This window comes from Gekko japonicus, unplaced genomic scaffold (assembly GCF_001447785.1).
Source record: "Gekko japonicus isolate JY-2015 unplaced genomic scaffold, Gekko_japonicus_V1.1 scaffold3110, whole genome shotgun sequence".
In the NCBI taxonomy this organism is placed as follows: domain Eukaryota; kingdom Metazoa; phylum Chordata; class Lepidosauria; order Squamata; family Gekkonidae; genus Gekko; species Gekko japonicus.
Window position 1 is genome coordinate 93,166 of NW_015167630.1, and position 15,032 is coordinate 108,197.

Below are 15,032 nucleotides of genomic sequence, written 5' to 3' on the forward strand. Positions count from 1 at the left end.
TGAAGCCGTCCATGCTTGTAGCACCCACCACTTCCTGTGGCAGTGAATTCCATGTGTTAATCACTCTTTGGGTGAAGAAGTACTTCCTTTTATCCGTTCTAACCCGACCGCTCTGCAGTTTCATGGAGTGCCCACGAGTTCTGGTCCTTGTTGGATTGGGGGACAGGTGCCTTGGGCTGCTTATTCTCCCACTCTGTTCAATCTCCCCAGCTTGTGCTGATGAGTGCCGCGGAGGCTGCCTGCATGTTTGTTTGAAGGGGCTTCACTCTTTTTATTTCCCAAACTCATTCAGTAGCTGTGCTGCAGCATGCGATTGTCACACCGCTTTTCTTCTCCATATATCCTACGACAGAAAATATAGATGAGTTCCTTGCAGTATGATGCATCGCATGGCAAGCCTTAATTACCGCCTGCCTGCCTGCCTTTCAGTGTTGTGCTTCTTATTTACTTTTGAAGATTGTAATTATCAAAGTGAAGGTGAGCACTGCTTTAAAAAAAATTATCTGGAGTTCGTGCCAGTCACATCTGTGTTCTGCAAACCCCCTGCAGCAGGAAGCACTGATATAATGCACAATGTACTTCCTGAGAACCACACTATTTGAAACATTCAGAGAAGGTAAAACTAGGCAAGAGCCCTGAAATTGGTAGAGTTGTGATGAACTATATAATAATTAACCATAGACATCGGTTGCTACTGTTACATAATTATAAGGCTTTTCCGTTTAAGGCCTGAAATGCCTCAGGGTTGGGATATTTATTTATTATTTATTTATTTATTAAGACATTTATATCTCACTTTTCCTCCTGGTTCAAGCCAGCTACTTTAAGACGAGTACTTGAAGGATCCTCCCAGTACTCTTTAGCCTGCCAGTTAGGATCCTGTTCCCAAGCCATGCTTACTTAGCTGTCCTTTAGGCACCAGGACAAAACATTTCTTTAATCACAAGCTTTTAACTAAGGAGTTTGATCTATTTCAGTTGTTCTGTGGTCTGCTTCTAGCCTAACTGTTGAATGAATGCTATCTTAGGCTGCTGAACATTGTTTTATTCAGGTTGTGCCTCTCTGTGTCATTGCAAAGATGGTCCACTTCTGCAGAGACCTTTTGTCTGGTGCTAAGTGCTTTCCAGCCCATTAAAAGATCCTGGTATTGAAGGAGTGGAAGCTTCTAGTAGGATTGCCAGTGTCCAGGTGGGACCTGGGGATCCCTTGGAAGTATAGCTCATCTCCAGGCTCCATCCCCAAATCTCCAGGAGTTTCCCAACCTGGATCTGGAACCCTACCCCCCCCCATCCTCCACCAGTGGCCAAGGGGGACCTGGCAACTCTAGCATCTAGCACCAGAAGAATGTGCTTCACAGTGGAGGTCTACCCAGCCCCCATGAAAAAGGGTGCAAACAGAAGGAAGACTGAGGAATACAAATTGTAGAACTTTCTTGTGCACAGTTTGTGTGGTGCTTCCTTAGTTGTCCAGAAAATGTTCACATGTAATTAATGTACTATAAACCCAATGTAACTGTTGACTTCCTGACTGTTATAGGAAACCCAGATCTGAAAGACAAAGAGGACCAATTTGGGAGAACACCGCTCATGTACTGTGTGTTGGCCGATAGACTAGACTGTGCCGAGGCTTTACTGAAGACGGGAATAGATGTCAACAAGGCTGATCATAGCCAGAGGACAGCTCTCCACCTTGCTGCGCAAAAGGTAAGTAAAAGATGATCAGAGACACCTTCATCTGCTTCTCTGTATCCAAGGGGTATTCAGGCAGATGTGTTTCTTCAGCAGTATCCCCATTTGTCCCTTGTCAGGCCACACAGCATGCCAAAATTATTTGAAACTGAAAAGGCTTTAAAGAAACAACAGCAACAACAACATGTCACGAAAATGCTGTTGACAAAGTTCAAAAGTCCTTCTGTCCTCAGAAGACACACGTACCCTAGGCAAGTGTCAGTCTGAATATGGCCTGTTTTCCAGTTTGAGCCCATGTCCAGGCAACAACATCCTGAGTGTAAGGAAGCTGCCTTCCTTCTGCCCTCTCTCATCCTGTTTGACGATGGTGAGTGTCGAAGGGCATGGTGTTCTGTAGCTGAGTGACAGCCACCTCGAATGCCTTTCTTTGTACCCTGGCTGCCCTAGTTTGGCACATGTATTGTAAGCGAAGTATTCTTTGCCATGTTAGAACTCATGATAAAACACAAGGGAGGATGCGGTATCTTCAGTGCGCTGAGCACAGTCCATTTATGATCATCCTCTTGAGCTATATCTGGAAGAACACTGAAATGCTTGTGTGATGTGCCCAGCGATGCATTGCTGTCAGAAGGCAAGGTTGCGCCAGCTCATGTTTCCATGCAGTCATCAAAGGAAATCTCATGAGCAGTGATTTTGGTCCCTTTTGCCATCTCACGAGTATATAAATGGTGAGAACACCCTTTTGTAGGGGCTTTAATAAAGTAGTTAGATTACACGCACAGCTGTTGACAGCAGTAATATTTTGTGCTCATGCAGCAGCATTCCACGGGGATGAAACAACCATGAAACTTGTGTATGTGCACGCATTTGTGCATTTTGTGTTGCTACAATAAACTTGGGGAATAAGAGTTTTATACAGTGAAAATTCAGTTTTTTTATTGTTGCTGGAACATTTCTAATAATCTTTGAAGAACTCATTATTTCTCCCTGTAATCCTATTTGGAGGTTTAATAATTTTAAATACCGTGAGCTGAAATCTAGTATTCTAAATGAAAACCTGAACACAACTTTTGTGTGTGCTTGCATGCAAATGATGGTTTAAATATAGAAATCCTCGTTTTTGTTTGCTTTTGGAAGACTAAGAAGGGGAGTCTAAAAACTAGTGGGCATTTTGTCTTAAATTAAAAGGGCCATCAGAAAATATCAGGCCTTTGAGAAAGTGGATCAATTAACAACAATAGTTTTCCTAGGACCAGTTAACTCAGATCCATACTAGGGCCCTTTAGCACTCTTATTCCAGTAATATTTCATGCATTCTACATTCCCATAAAAATCCAGTAATGCTTGTCACCGTGGGCTAGATCTTATTGTGTTTACTTAGAAGTAAGCCCGGTTTGGTTAAAGTGTTATTTCTCTCTGCTATTTTCCTTTTCTTCCTTTTTATTTTATAGCATAATGAATCACTTTTTTTTTTATCTTGTTCATGGCATTCCTGAGTCAGTCATTAACTACCAGTTCTTATAGGAATGGGGTAGCAATTAAGTAATGCTTTTTATTTGGCAGCCAAAAGCATTATAATTTTTAATTTTTATTTTTGTGATTTTGTGTGTACATAATTGCTCTATTATAATCTTAAACAATTACAAACCAATCATGAATGGTGGCTTTGGGCATGATTTGAAAAGCAGTGGATTCCTACGCTCCTGCCCAGCCCACACACACAAACAGGAACCTATAAGTAGTTCTGTGAGTGCTTTAGATCGTCATGAGAGAATGGGTATTAATTGGTTAAGTCAGAAGTAGGAGAAAAGGTTTATGTAAAACATTTGCATGCCATCTTTCTGCCCAGCTTAGGTCCCCCAATGTGGAGAACAATCAAAATGATGTTAAAATATAGATAAATATTGTGGCCAGAGGGGTCAGCGAAGGCCAAAGGAGGCCCCACTACTGGATGAAAAGCAGCATAGCTGCTCCAGTACAGGGTGGGGCACTACTTGGGAAGGCAGTAGCAGCCTGCTGGCCCCAGCCAGAGAGGGTGTGCGCCACCTGCAGGAGAGTCTCCCCCCCCCACCAGGCAGTGACTGAGCATCGAAGCAGGGGCACAATGGGACAGTGAGGGCCTCTGGCTAGCCATATGCAAACTCAGCTGGGGTTGGGGCCAAGCAAGGAAGGGATTAAGAGAAGAAGGTCTCAGGGACGGAAGGGTGGTACTGGACTTGGCCAGCATGGGTGGAGCCCCAGGGATAGAACAGGAGATGTCAGGAGAGAAAGGCTTGCTGGCTGGGAGAGGCTGAGAAGGCACAAAGAAGGGAGGAAGAGGAACCCAAAGGAGGAGCCGGGGGCCTTGGGCAAGTTAAGCTAACCAGACCTGGGGAGTCCTGGTGGAACGGCCCCACAGAAGAGGTGCAGCTCAGCCCCATGAGGTTTTAAAGGTGCAAAGCAGGTGAGTGAAGGAGAGTGCACTTGTGTGGATATCTGTGTGGACTTTGCTCATTGTAATAAAGAGAACCTCAAGGAGCCCCACTGAGTCTGGGAGAGTCTCTGCTGCCCATGGAACATACTTATGATGTCCCCCTGCCCCTTGGTGGGACCACAAATATATAAAAAACATTTAAAACCAATAAAACATAGACACACAAACAGGGAGGAGGGCCAATCAGAGGTAGTGAGGGAATGCCAAACAAAACAAAGAGGTCTTCACCCTCTGGTGGAAGACAATGGTAGAGAAAGACAGACAAATCTCCTTGGGGAGAGAGTTCTAGAGTTTTGGTGCCATGACCAAGAGGGCCCTTTCTCAAGTTGCCACCCATCTAGATACTACCAATGCATGTACCACAGTGGCAAGATTTTTTTCTGCCCAGGAAGGATTGCAGCTGACTCACTATCCGAAGCTGCTGAAAGGCATCTGTGGACACGGCTGCCACTTGTTTCTCCAGCAGAAGGCCCAAGGTCAGCAGCATCATAAGCAACAAACCTGCTCCTTTAGGAGAAGCACAACACTTTCCAAAACGAGAGATACCTCAGTTCCTGGGTCAGTATTTCCACCCCCCCAGTAGCACCTCTGTTTGTCAGGATTAAGTTTCAGCTGGGGAGCCCCCATCCTTCCCAAAATGGCCTCCACAGCCTCCCTGAACAGTTCCCTGAATGACCTCTCCCTGCAGTGTCATATATATGCTAAAATGCATGGGGGATAAGATTGATCCTTGTGATACCCTGTAGGCAAGGGGCCAAGCAGCATTCCTCAAGCGCCACACTCTGAAACTTACCTTCAAGGTAAGACCAAAACTACTACAGAACATCCCCAAACCTGAAAGGCAGTTCAGAAGGCTACCATTATTGATGGTATCAGATGCTACCAAGAGGTTCAAGAGACAGGAAGCCTGAGAGACTATAATAGTTTTGACTGTCTGTACTGGACAGCCTTGGCATTGCAATTGCTTTTCAAGTTAAAGGGGGGAAGTCACCACTAAACAAGTCTTTTAAAAACCAGGAGAACAGCAAAGAAAACACTGAAATGCAATTAATTACCAACATCATTGTCTAAATTCTCCATTTAAACTGAATGAATGATGGCAGTTGTGGACTATAAACCCCTAGTATGAAAGCAGCCACTGCTCAACTATGACAAGCTCAGTTATAATATAGGTTGCATGTGTTAGAATAGATATTTAAGGCTATGATCATAAGTATGATTTCTATAGCTGGAGAGGAAAGTAGCACTTTGACTAGGTGACTTTTCTAAAATAAGATATATATCCTGATTAAAGGCTGTCATTACCTTTAATGAAATTGTACTTTAATCCAAACGAGATATCAGTCTCTTCCAGACAGTTTCCAGACGCTGATATCTGGTTAAAAATACTCTATCCTGGGGGGAAAACACAAATTGCCATAATACGGTTTATTTAACAAAGATTAGTGAAATTGTTTAAAAGTAGCATAAATATGGAAATGTTAACTTTTCCCCCAGGGATGATTTTTAAAAAAGACTCAAGAACCGTATATTTCTATAGAATATCTATTACTCATATTTACTCCAAAGGAAGATGACCCTGAATGTAAGATGACCTCCCCTCCAAGTTATACACAGAAAACATTTATTACTGGACCTAACTGTAACTTGTATGCAAATGTAAGAGGACCCCTTTTTCTTTCGGATGGTATACCAGGGGTGGGGAGAAACCTAGTCTTACATTTGGGTAGATGCAGTAGTTTAGAAAATGAATGACACTGCATCACTGCATGTCTAGTTTCAGAGAGCAGCCATGGTGGTCTGCTGTAAAACAGTCCAGTAGCTCCTTAGAGACCAACAAGATTTTCGGAGTATAAGTTTTCAAGACTCAAAGCTCCCTTGAAAGCTTAGACTCTGAAACTCTTTTTGGTCTCTAAGGTGCTACTGGGCTCAGATCTAACTGTTCTACTCCATGTTTTGGGAGCACAAACTGGGTCATTTTAAGTTTCTGTTTGCACTTCGGCACTTACTGTTTAACGAGGATGATTTGTGTTAAAAAGCATTTGCCATCACACTAAACAAGTTGCTCTGAGGCTGATATTTTCCTCTTGTGCCCTTTGCTGTGAGCAAAACTGTTTTGGGTTTTTTCTAGCTTTCGAAGATGTCTGCTTATTTTCTTGAAGATTAATCTAGCAAATGGGCCACACGTTTGGCAGGATGAGCCCTTTTCAAACAATGTGACAAAGAGGATCCCCTGTGAGGAGGGCTGTAACTCTTGCCCTTCCTTATCTATTTGTTGATCCCGAAATGATAGGACAAACTCAGCTTCCAAACCAAAATGATAGACGAACAGAGTGGTGGCACTCATGGAGTGGTGGCACTCATCCTTCCCAAGCCTTTGAGCACACCTGAAGTCACTCTCTGAGTCCTTGCCATTACAGATATGGATAAGAGGAAGAAACATCCTCATTCAAAGCATTTTAAAAGGCCAATTTTTGAAACAGTTAAACAAAAAGAAGCAACCTTGTAGGAGCTTGGAACAGCCACACTTTCTTTGGCGGTTATTGTGGCAGATTTCATTTGCGACGTTGCTATAAATGCATAAATCTTTCTCTCCCTGCTTTTTTGGCCCAAGTTTTATTGTGCGGTTACAATGTGCCATAAATACTTCTGTTAACATTTCATTTATCCTATCCTTAACCAAAATCTTATTTTAATATGTAAAATAAATTCTGTTCTTTGCTCCCCCCACATTCCTCATCTGGGAAGTTAATTTCCTTCGTTCCTCTTGGAGCTGCTTATGAAGGGCATCAGTGCAACCTAGTGGAGAGCTGAGACACCAGCATTTGCATGTCTCGAATGTTTGTATTGACAAACGGGTAGTCTGTTATTGACATCTGTGTCCCTTGGCAATACTTCTATCCCAGCTTACCCTTGCTGGTCAAATGCCTTAATTGTTCTGGCCTTTAATTCAGTCAAAGTTGGAGCAGGATTGGAAGAGAGAAGAGAAGGCACGGGGTCTAACTGAGCATCAAGCCGGAGCTGCAAAACTGCTGGCAACGATCAGCCTGTCATAATGTTATGATTTGTTCATTTTTATACCATTTATTAGCCTTTCCTTGTTGTGCCATTTGGCCTCCAGGGCAGATAAAGTTCTGTCTAATTTGGGAGGTTTGCTGCTGTCAGAGTGGCCTCCGCAGAGAAGGTGTTAGCTGCAGTGACAAATAATCAATAGCTGTCGTTGTCATGAGGAACGTGAGTAGTCGGGCCTTTCATCTGGAGGATTAGAGGTCTAATTGGATTGAGAATAGGGAGGGAGGGCCGTTGTACAAGCCTGTCAGCTCTGTGAAGCTGTCAAATGTCAGCCTTATTCATACTGCAAAGGAGGTGGATGGTTGGCTTTCACAGCTTGGGGGCGAAGTCATGCCGCAGCTTTTGAAAATGTAATAGAGGAGAAAAATAAAATAGGCTAATGCATGCTCTGCCCTCTCTTTTTGTGTGTGTATGTTTAATTATATGTCCATGTAGTTAATGAACCTGCATAACTTTAAATGTTACTTTTTCCCCCCCTTTGCGGGGAAGTCTGCTGACAACATAATACCCGTTCAGGCTGGTTATTTATGTCCTGAGTTCGAGCAATTTAACTACTCAGATGGGGCTTATAAATGTGAAAGATTCCAACTTGCAAGATAGTCAACAGCCATAAAGGAGACAAATGTCCTAGGAAGAAAACAATAACGGAAAGATTTCTTTAAAGCCGATGGTTGCTGCTGACAGCTAGCAGTGACTGCGCAGACCCTTAACTGGAATTAACTGTGATGTGCTAATGCAAGGCTCACCCAGAATTCACTATTGCATTGTTTTGGGAAGCGTGAGAAAGTGTGTCCCTGTTCTTTTGGTATTATTTGAAGAAAGATTTATTTTTGTTCTTGTGGAGTCCAATCTGTGCAAAGTTAATAAAGAAATAATCTGCTGAGGAAAAATGGCTTAATAGGTTTATGATTAGAATGTTTAACTTAATAGCTCACAGGATTAGATTTTTTAATGAGCTCTAACTTCTTCAATTTAAAAGGTATTAAGGTGTTTTTCTCAATATCCATCTTTTATTTAGTCTGCACCTGCCATGTCCATTTCAGCCCTAAATTACTGGCCGGCAGGGAAGTGGCAACTTCTGTGATGTTCTTCCCAGCTCTTCTCTCCCTCATTAGCAGCCTAATACCGGGTAGTACACTTGTGGTATGGTCCTTCCAGTGGTACAGGACTGTACCATATCCAAATGCAAGTGTAGGGTTGTCTGAATGCTTCTTCATGACTTATGTATGTTGCAATGCTCCCTCTAAGCTGTGGAGTCTTCTGAGCAAAAATTCTACTTTGTGAGCTACTGGCATTAAAGTTGTGAGCGAGCCATTTGACTACTGCATAAATTAGTTTGCTCTGGAGCCATCCTTCCTGAGCTAAGACAAAAATGTGTGAGGCGGAGGCTAAAAAACTGTGAGCTAGCTCACACTAACTCAGCTTAGAGGGAACACTGGTATGTTGCTGTCTAAGAGTGGATCAGTAAAATCTTCCACTGCATTAAGGTTTCAAGATCATGTAGAAATTTTCCTATAATCTGCCATTTTATTAGCGTTTCGGAATTCAAATACCTGTTGTGTGACAAAGTCCATGCAATTAGTCTGAGTATTTCCATGTAAAGGCATATTTTTGAATTACTTACCTGTAGGTCAGTGCAACCTCCTTTAAAAACATGAGACATATATAAAAATAGTTTAGTACCCTTTAAAAATAGTGACCAGCATTTTTTACTGGACCTGGAACCAAATTGACAGTCACTGTAGTTCTTTCAAAACTGGTCAGCTACATTCCCTACCACAGTGACCTTTATATTTTTATGGATTTACTTAAAATATATTTTCATCCTTTTCTGTTGCAAAGTGGGCCTCAAAGTGGCTTACAAATTTACAAACACAAACAGCAATCCAAACTCTCAGTACAATAACAAGACAAAGGAAAAGTCCCTCTGTTACTACATACAGATTTTCCTGTTACAAATCAGGAAATTTGTACTGTTTGTAGAATGTCAGAAGCGTGTATGTACAAGTTAACTTGAGTGACAGAAGGGGGAGGAAAAGATGTCTACCAGTGAAGATGGCATGCTAGCAAACAAAAGAGTGGGCGTGGGGGAAATCAAAGGTTCTCCTTGTGTAGACACACTTCATATGTTGTATATAGATTTTTTTAAATAGGCATGAGGGACTAAAATTAGGACTGCTTTAGAAATGTCACTATGAAACCATCAATGGGTGTTGTCTCTTTTTATGCACACATTTAAAGAATGGGATTGCAGTGGATGAGAAAACTACTTGTGTCGTCTGTGGCCCTAACAGATGCTTTGTGAGCAAGGTTCTAGGAGTGTCTTAGGGCACCACTGGGAGACTTTACACTCAGGACTCCTGTGGTGCCTTTAGTTTGAGCCTTCGCCTGTAGACAGGATCTGTCCCATTCTCATTCAGTGTAACATCAGCACTTTGAATTGTGCCCTGAAACCGTCTTCAGGTCAACGTAGCTATTGGACCATTGGCAATGTGAGTCCATTGTTGCATAGCCTGCCCACTCCGTTTTGGAGCAGCTGAGTTTCTGAAGACTTTTCAACGGCCTCTCACTAGATCCAGTGATCTAGTCTGGACATTGCTGAGACAAGGACATCCTTTTCCAGGCGCGGTTTCACTTAAGGACCACCCAGATTCTTATACGCTTAAACGAATTTATCGCTTGACAGCTACCAGTACCAGTAACTTTTGTTTAGTATCACAGATCTAGTCAAAGTGCCATCAAAAGTTCTATCACAGATCTAGTCAAAGTGCCATCAAAAGTTCTGATTGTCTTCCAACTTCTGGATTGGGAAATAACTGGAGATTTTGGGGGGTGGAGCCTAGGGAGGGAGAGAGTATAATGCTATAGAGGCCATCCTCCGTAGCAGCCGTTTTCTCCAAGGGAACTGATCTTGGTCATCTGGAGATCAGTTTAACAGCGGGAGATCTCCAGGTGCCACCTATAGCTTCATGTTGTCTTACCTTAGCATTTATTAGTGGTGTTCCAAAAATGCCTTTACTTTTGTAACAGAGTCAATCTTTTGCTTCTTTTCTTTGTAGTTGAAGATAATTCCTTCTGGAGTTATCCATCTGTAGGGGGTGGAGTTTTTACACTAAGACAGTGTTCAGTTGAGATCAGAAGATTCGCCATCTTTTAATAGAAGTTGTATGATTTTATATTGATTGACAGTTTTAATGGAATTTTAATGTATTTTTATATATGTTGTTAGCCGCCCTAAGTCTGCCGAATGGCGGGGAGGGCGGGATATAAATGTAAATATAAATAAATAAATAAAAATTAGTGCCTACAGCACCAAGGTCCCCTTGATCAATTATTTTTGTCAGAACCTGAGAGCCTTTTCCTGTATACGCAACTGAGTTCTTCAGGCTGACAGTCAAGTAAAATGTTGCTGCATTTGTGAAAAAAAATTAAATGTTCTGTCTTTTTATAGTAAGGTGGCCTATATATTGATGTTTGGGTGACAGGGGAATAGTGAATACCGTTTTGGTTACTTCATTTGAAATAAATTAGTTCTATAGTGTTCCACAAAGTAAATGCTCGCCCATCCAACGATCATTCTGAAAGAGAAAATCAGCCTGCTGGATTGTTGAGGAGTTTTCTATCATGTGCCTGACACTTCCTTAATCTGATACTCAAGCTGGTCATTTGAATCAATACTAAGCCAGATAGGATGTCTTCAGCCTGCAGTGCTATGACTATAAAAGGTATTTGAAAATAAATTCTGTTTTTATGGTGCTGCCACAAGCTCTGGAGGTGCTAATTTGTCACTTGTCTCTCTGTGTGTCTGTAAAAACGTTGCTGAATGAATGGTCACTTATGAGGCAGACAAGATCTGTGAGTGAGTTTTGAGGTTTCAAGAAAGCTGGTTTTGTGTGTGAAGACTAGCTGATCTCTATGTCCCAGTGTGGTGTTAAACTAGGACCTGGGAGAGCCAGGTTCATATTGATGCTCTGCCATGAAAGCTTGCTGGGCGACCTTGGGCCAGTCACATACTCCCGGCCTAACCTACCTCACAGGGTTGTTGTGTGGATAAATATGGAAGAGAGGGGAATGAATGTACTATTTGGGGTACCCACTAAAGAGAAAGGTGAGCTAGAAACGAAGGAAGTAGTAATAATACTTTGTAGTTTGGTCTTTTTCAGCGACTACAGATATTTGGATTGACAAAATGCAATTCTAATATAAAAGTAACCCTTATTGAGGAAGCCATCCCCCTTCCCCTTTGTCTATGATGGAAGAGATTTACTGTAGGTAGTTGAAAGTACTTAATAGACCTGTCAGAAGCCCACAGACACCTGAAAACGCTTTTTATTTGATACAATTTATATAACACCTTCCTGCCACTGCTTTCAAAATGGTTTAAAATACAAAATAACTGGTTACAGGCTAATACATGCAACACAAAAGGAAGAGGAAAACAAGCAAATTCAGATACCAACAGTCCTGTGTAGAGTTATTCCAGGCTAAGCTCCTTGAGATCAATAGCAACTCTGCGTAGGAGTGCATTGCAAGATAACTTACAGTGCTGTCCAAACAAAGTTATCATCATATGTCTAATAGCCAGGTGTGTGTCTATCTGTGGATACATAAAGTTTGTGGGACCTTTCAAGATTGTCTGTGATGACAATGGGGAGGGCAGGAACCACTCTGGGCTTGCTGGTCATTGGCAGTGGGGGGACAGGAAGCCTCAGTGGGCCCAGCAGTAGATGGCAGTAACTGCAGTGGGGTTGCGGGTGGCAGTGACATGAACAGGGAGCCCCGGGGGGTCCACAGTGCAAGGCTTTGACATCAGCAGCTTCAGATAGGTGGGAGACCCCTCCCCTCGTGAACACAGAAAACAAAAAATGGAAGGTCTACTTTGACTTTTCTTTTTGTATACCATCCTTAGATCTTATCTGTTCCTGAACGGTGTGTTATTGCTGGATTTGTGAACCCTTTTTAGGTTTTGTTGAAGTTCCCATCTGGTGTGAAAGACAGGATGCTCCTACAGTAGCTGTTGTCTCTAGAATAAACCTCATTTGTTCCCTGAGTCCAATGATGTTGCTGCCGAACTCCTGCATTCCAATCCCATCTTTTTAAAGCTCTGTTCTGACTTTGAATACGGTTGCATCATTGGTCTCTCCAGTGTGAACTAACAAAGCACTGTCCCTGTAATGTATCCGCCATGACCACGTGCACGACTGTTGGGCCATGCGGTCAAGCACATGTTCATAGCTTCGTACTTTTGGACAATAGCCCAAGCGGATCCTAGCCCGCACCAATCAGGGGGCCAGGTCCGCCGCCGAGAGCCTATGGGACTCTCGGCTACTGTATCAACCTATAGGTGAATTAGGGGGTGTGTTTTGGTGGCGGGTTCTGGGCATATATACCGGCCTGCGTGCCGGTGTGTCTTGTCTTGTTCTGATCTAAATAAAGTACTCTTGGCTGAATCACTCCACGTTTCCGAGTACTTTTCAGTCCCTTAGTTATGCATTGCTTGCCCTCAATTTTGTTGTTGGGCTGCAGGTACCACAGTTTGCTACATGGTCCCTTTACTGACAGCATATTTTTGCCTTAATTTGTTTTTGGCAAGTACAATTGCATTAATAACATTAAATAAATAATGCAACTGAACTTCAGTATTTTCCCCCTAATTTTTAAAATTGTTTTTCTGCTAAAGAGCAATTGCTTTAGTAATACAGTAATTTTAATAAAATGTTAAAGGAACCAATGGTGGGATTGCTATGACTGCAAAGATGAAATGAGTAATTAATAGTCTTGATTGGCCAGGTGGGAACAGGAAAATTAATTAAAGGGATATATTTTTTCAATAGTTCAAGAAGTGGGAACCACTTTATATAATAAAATAATTTGTAGTTATTTGTAGGCTGCAGTCTTAAGCACAGTTTCCAGAAACAAATGGAGCCTGTGTCTGATTCAACATTTTTAGGATTGTTTGTGGGGATGGGCACTGAGGGATTATTATGGTGAATATAGCACTATGTGAAGCATGGTTTTTATTCTGCTTTCAACTGATTGTAGAAAAGGAAGAACTTCAGTTGCTTCATAATTTAATTAGGATAATTTTTTAAAGGTGTGATTTACCTCACTCTAGCGATTGAGTTAAATACCAGAGTTTTAAAATCAAACAGGACTACTCTGGGTTGGGAAATTCTGGGAGATCTGGGAAGGACAGGGTTTGGGGAGGGGAGGGTCCTCAGCGGGGTATAATGGCATAGATTCCACCCTGTAAAGCAGCCATTTTCTCCTTGGGAAATGATCTCCATAGTCTGGAAACCAGTAGTAATTCCAGGAGATCACCAGGTCCCGCCTGGAGGTTGGCAGTCCTAATTATGGCATAAAGGTGTGATAGAAATGATCTCATGATACTTTATTTCCTGTAATGCGTCAGTGAGTGCTAGTTGCCTGAACAAAAACAATGACTTGCTTCTTCAGGTGAAGTTGCTGCTCCATTCTGGCTTCCTTTTGTGCTGTGAGCCCATGTCTCAAACCAATCAAACAGCATGCTGTAGTTGGTGCTGAAAAGCGGTTTACTACAGCAGGGATCCACGGTTGGGAAACAGAGTGTGTGAACATCTCTCCCATATATGCCACTGTAGCTTCTCTGCATGGTTCTAGGGACAGCTGGCATGAGTATGTTTGAACCAGCCAGACTTTGGGCTTCCTTTATGCCTTGGCTTGCTTTATATTTACATTTTGATGTGGCGGTGCAATAACGCAACTGTAGATTAGCTGTCCTGAATTACAGTGATGGGTCTTGTCAGTACATTTGTTGAGTCTGCTGATCACTACCTCGTGGGAATCCTCCAGTGTGCAAGTTGAGCCTAGTAGCATCAAGTCAGGTTGGATATGTGTGATGGATCTGCCTTGTCAGACTCATGTTCAGTAATGACAAAGCTTTTGTAGCATTCCTGTTCTTTCAGTGCTATATTATGATTTGGATTCCATATGAAATCAAAGACCCAGTCTGCATTATACTTACTGTTCCGCATTAGAATAAAATGTTGCATAGAGCACTATAACTGCTATGTTAGTATCAGAGTATTCCAACCAATCAGTCAATGAAATTATGCAAATGCATTGCATGTCTATAAGGTATTTGAATTGAAATAACGTCATGTAAGCACATGACAATATCTTTACAGCTCTTTTGTCTCAGCTGCCACATAAGTGATTATTTTGAATGTGGAAGGGGAATACAGCTTCTGTGGCCGTGCTCTGGAAGTCCTTGTGCCTGCAGAAATGGTAGTCTGTGTTTCACCTCTGTTGGAAAGCAAGTCGCTGAGGAGAAGTACAGTACATTTCAGTGAAACACCTCCAACAGGGAACAGGGACAGGGAACACATGCGAAAGCATTGTAGGGTATGGAATGCCAGCAGTCCTAATGCTACTTTACACATGTGGAATTCGCTACCAGAGGATGTCGTGATGGTTCTTCTTATGTTCAATCTGGGAAGCAATAAAATTTCTTCCTTTCCACTGTTCACAGTAGGAAATCCAGCTGAATGTAGAGGTTTATCCTGGCTGGCTGGTGGCCTCTAGTTAGATCCAGGCAGGGGTCATTTCCTGCAGGAGCGCACAGGAGCGGAGCTCTGGCAGTAAAGAGCCCAGGGGGCAGGCACATGCAACAAGCCCCACCCCCTGCTCCCAGCAGCCCTCAGTCAGAGCAAGAAGCAGCCAGGTAAGTTGCAGAGCTCCCCCCCTGCCCAAAACAGTCCAGTGGCACCTCTAAGACCAAGTTTTATTCAGGTACAAGCTCTCCCTCCTCTGCTCCCCCC

General features: G+C 42.6%; 1 protein-coding gene across 1 annotated transcript in view; it reads left to right on the forward strand.

The window, feature by feature from the left end:
- The window catches only part of INVS (inversin), an 86,515-nt gene that overhangs the window by 9,644 nt on the left and 61,839 nt on the right, over positions 1–15,032 (forward strand). The window contains exon 2 of the mRNA XM_015414054.1: positions 1,537–1,703. Within this exon, the coding sequence (XP_015269540.1) occupies positions 1,537–1,703 (167 nt within the window). The remainder of the gene's footprint in view (positions 1–1,536; positions 1,704–15,032) is intronic.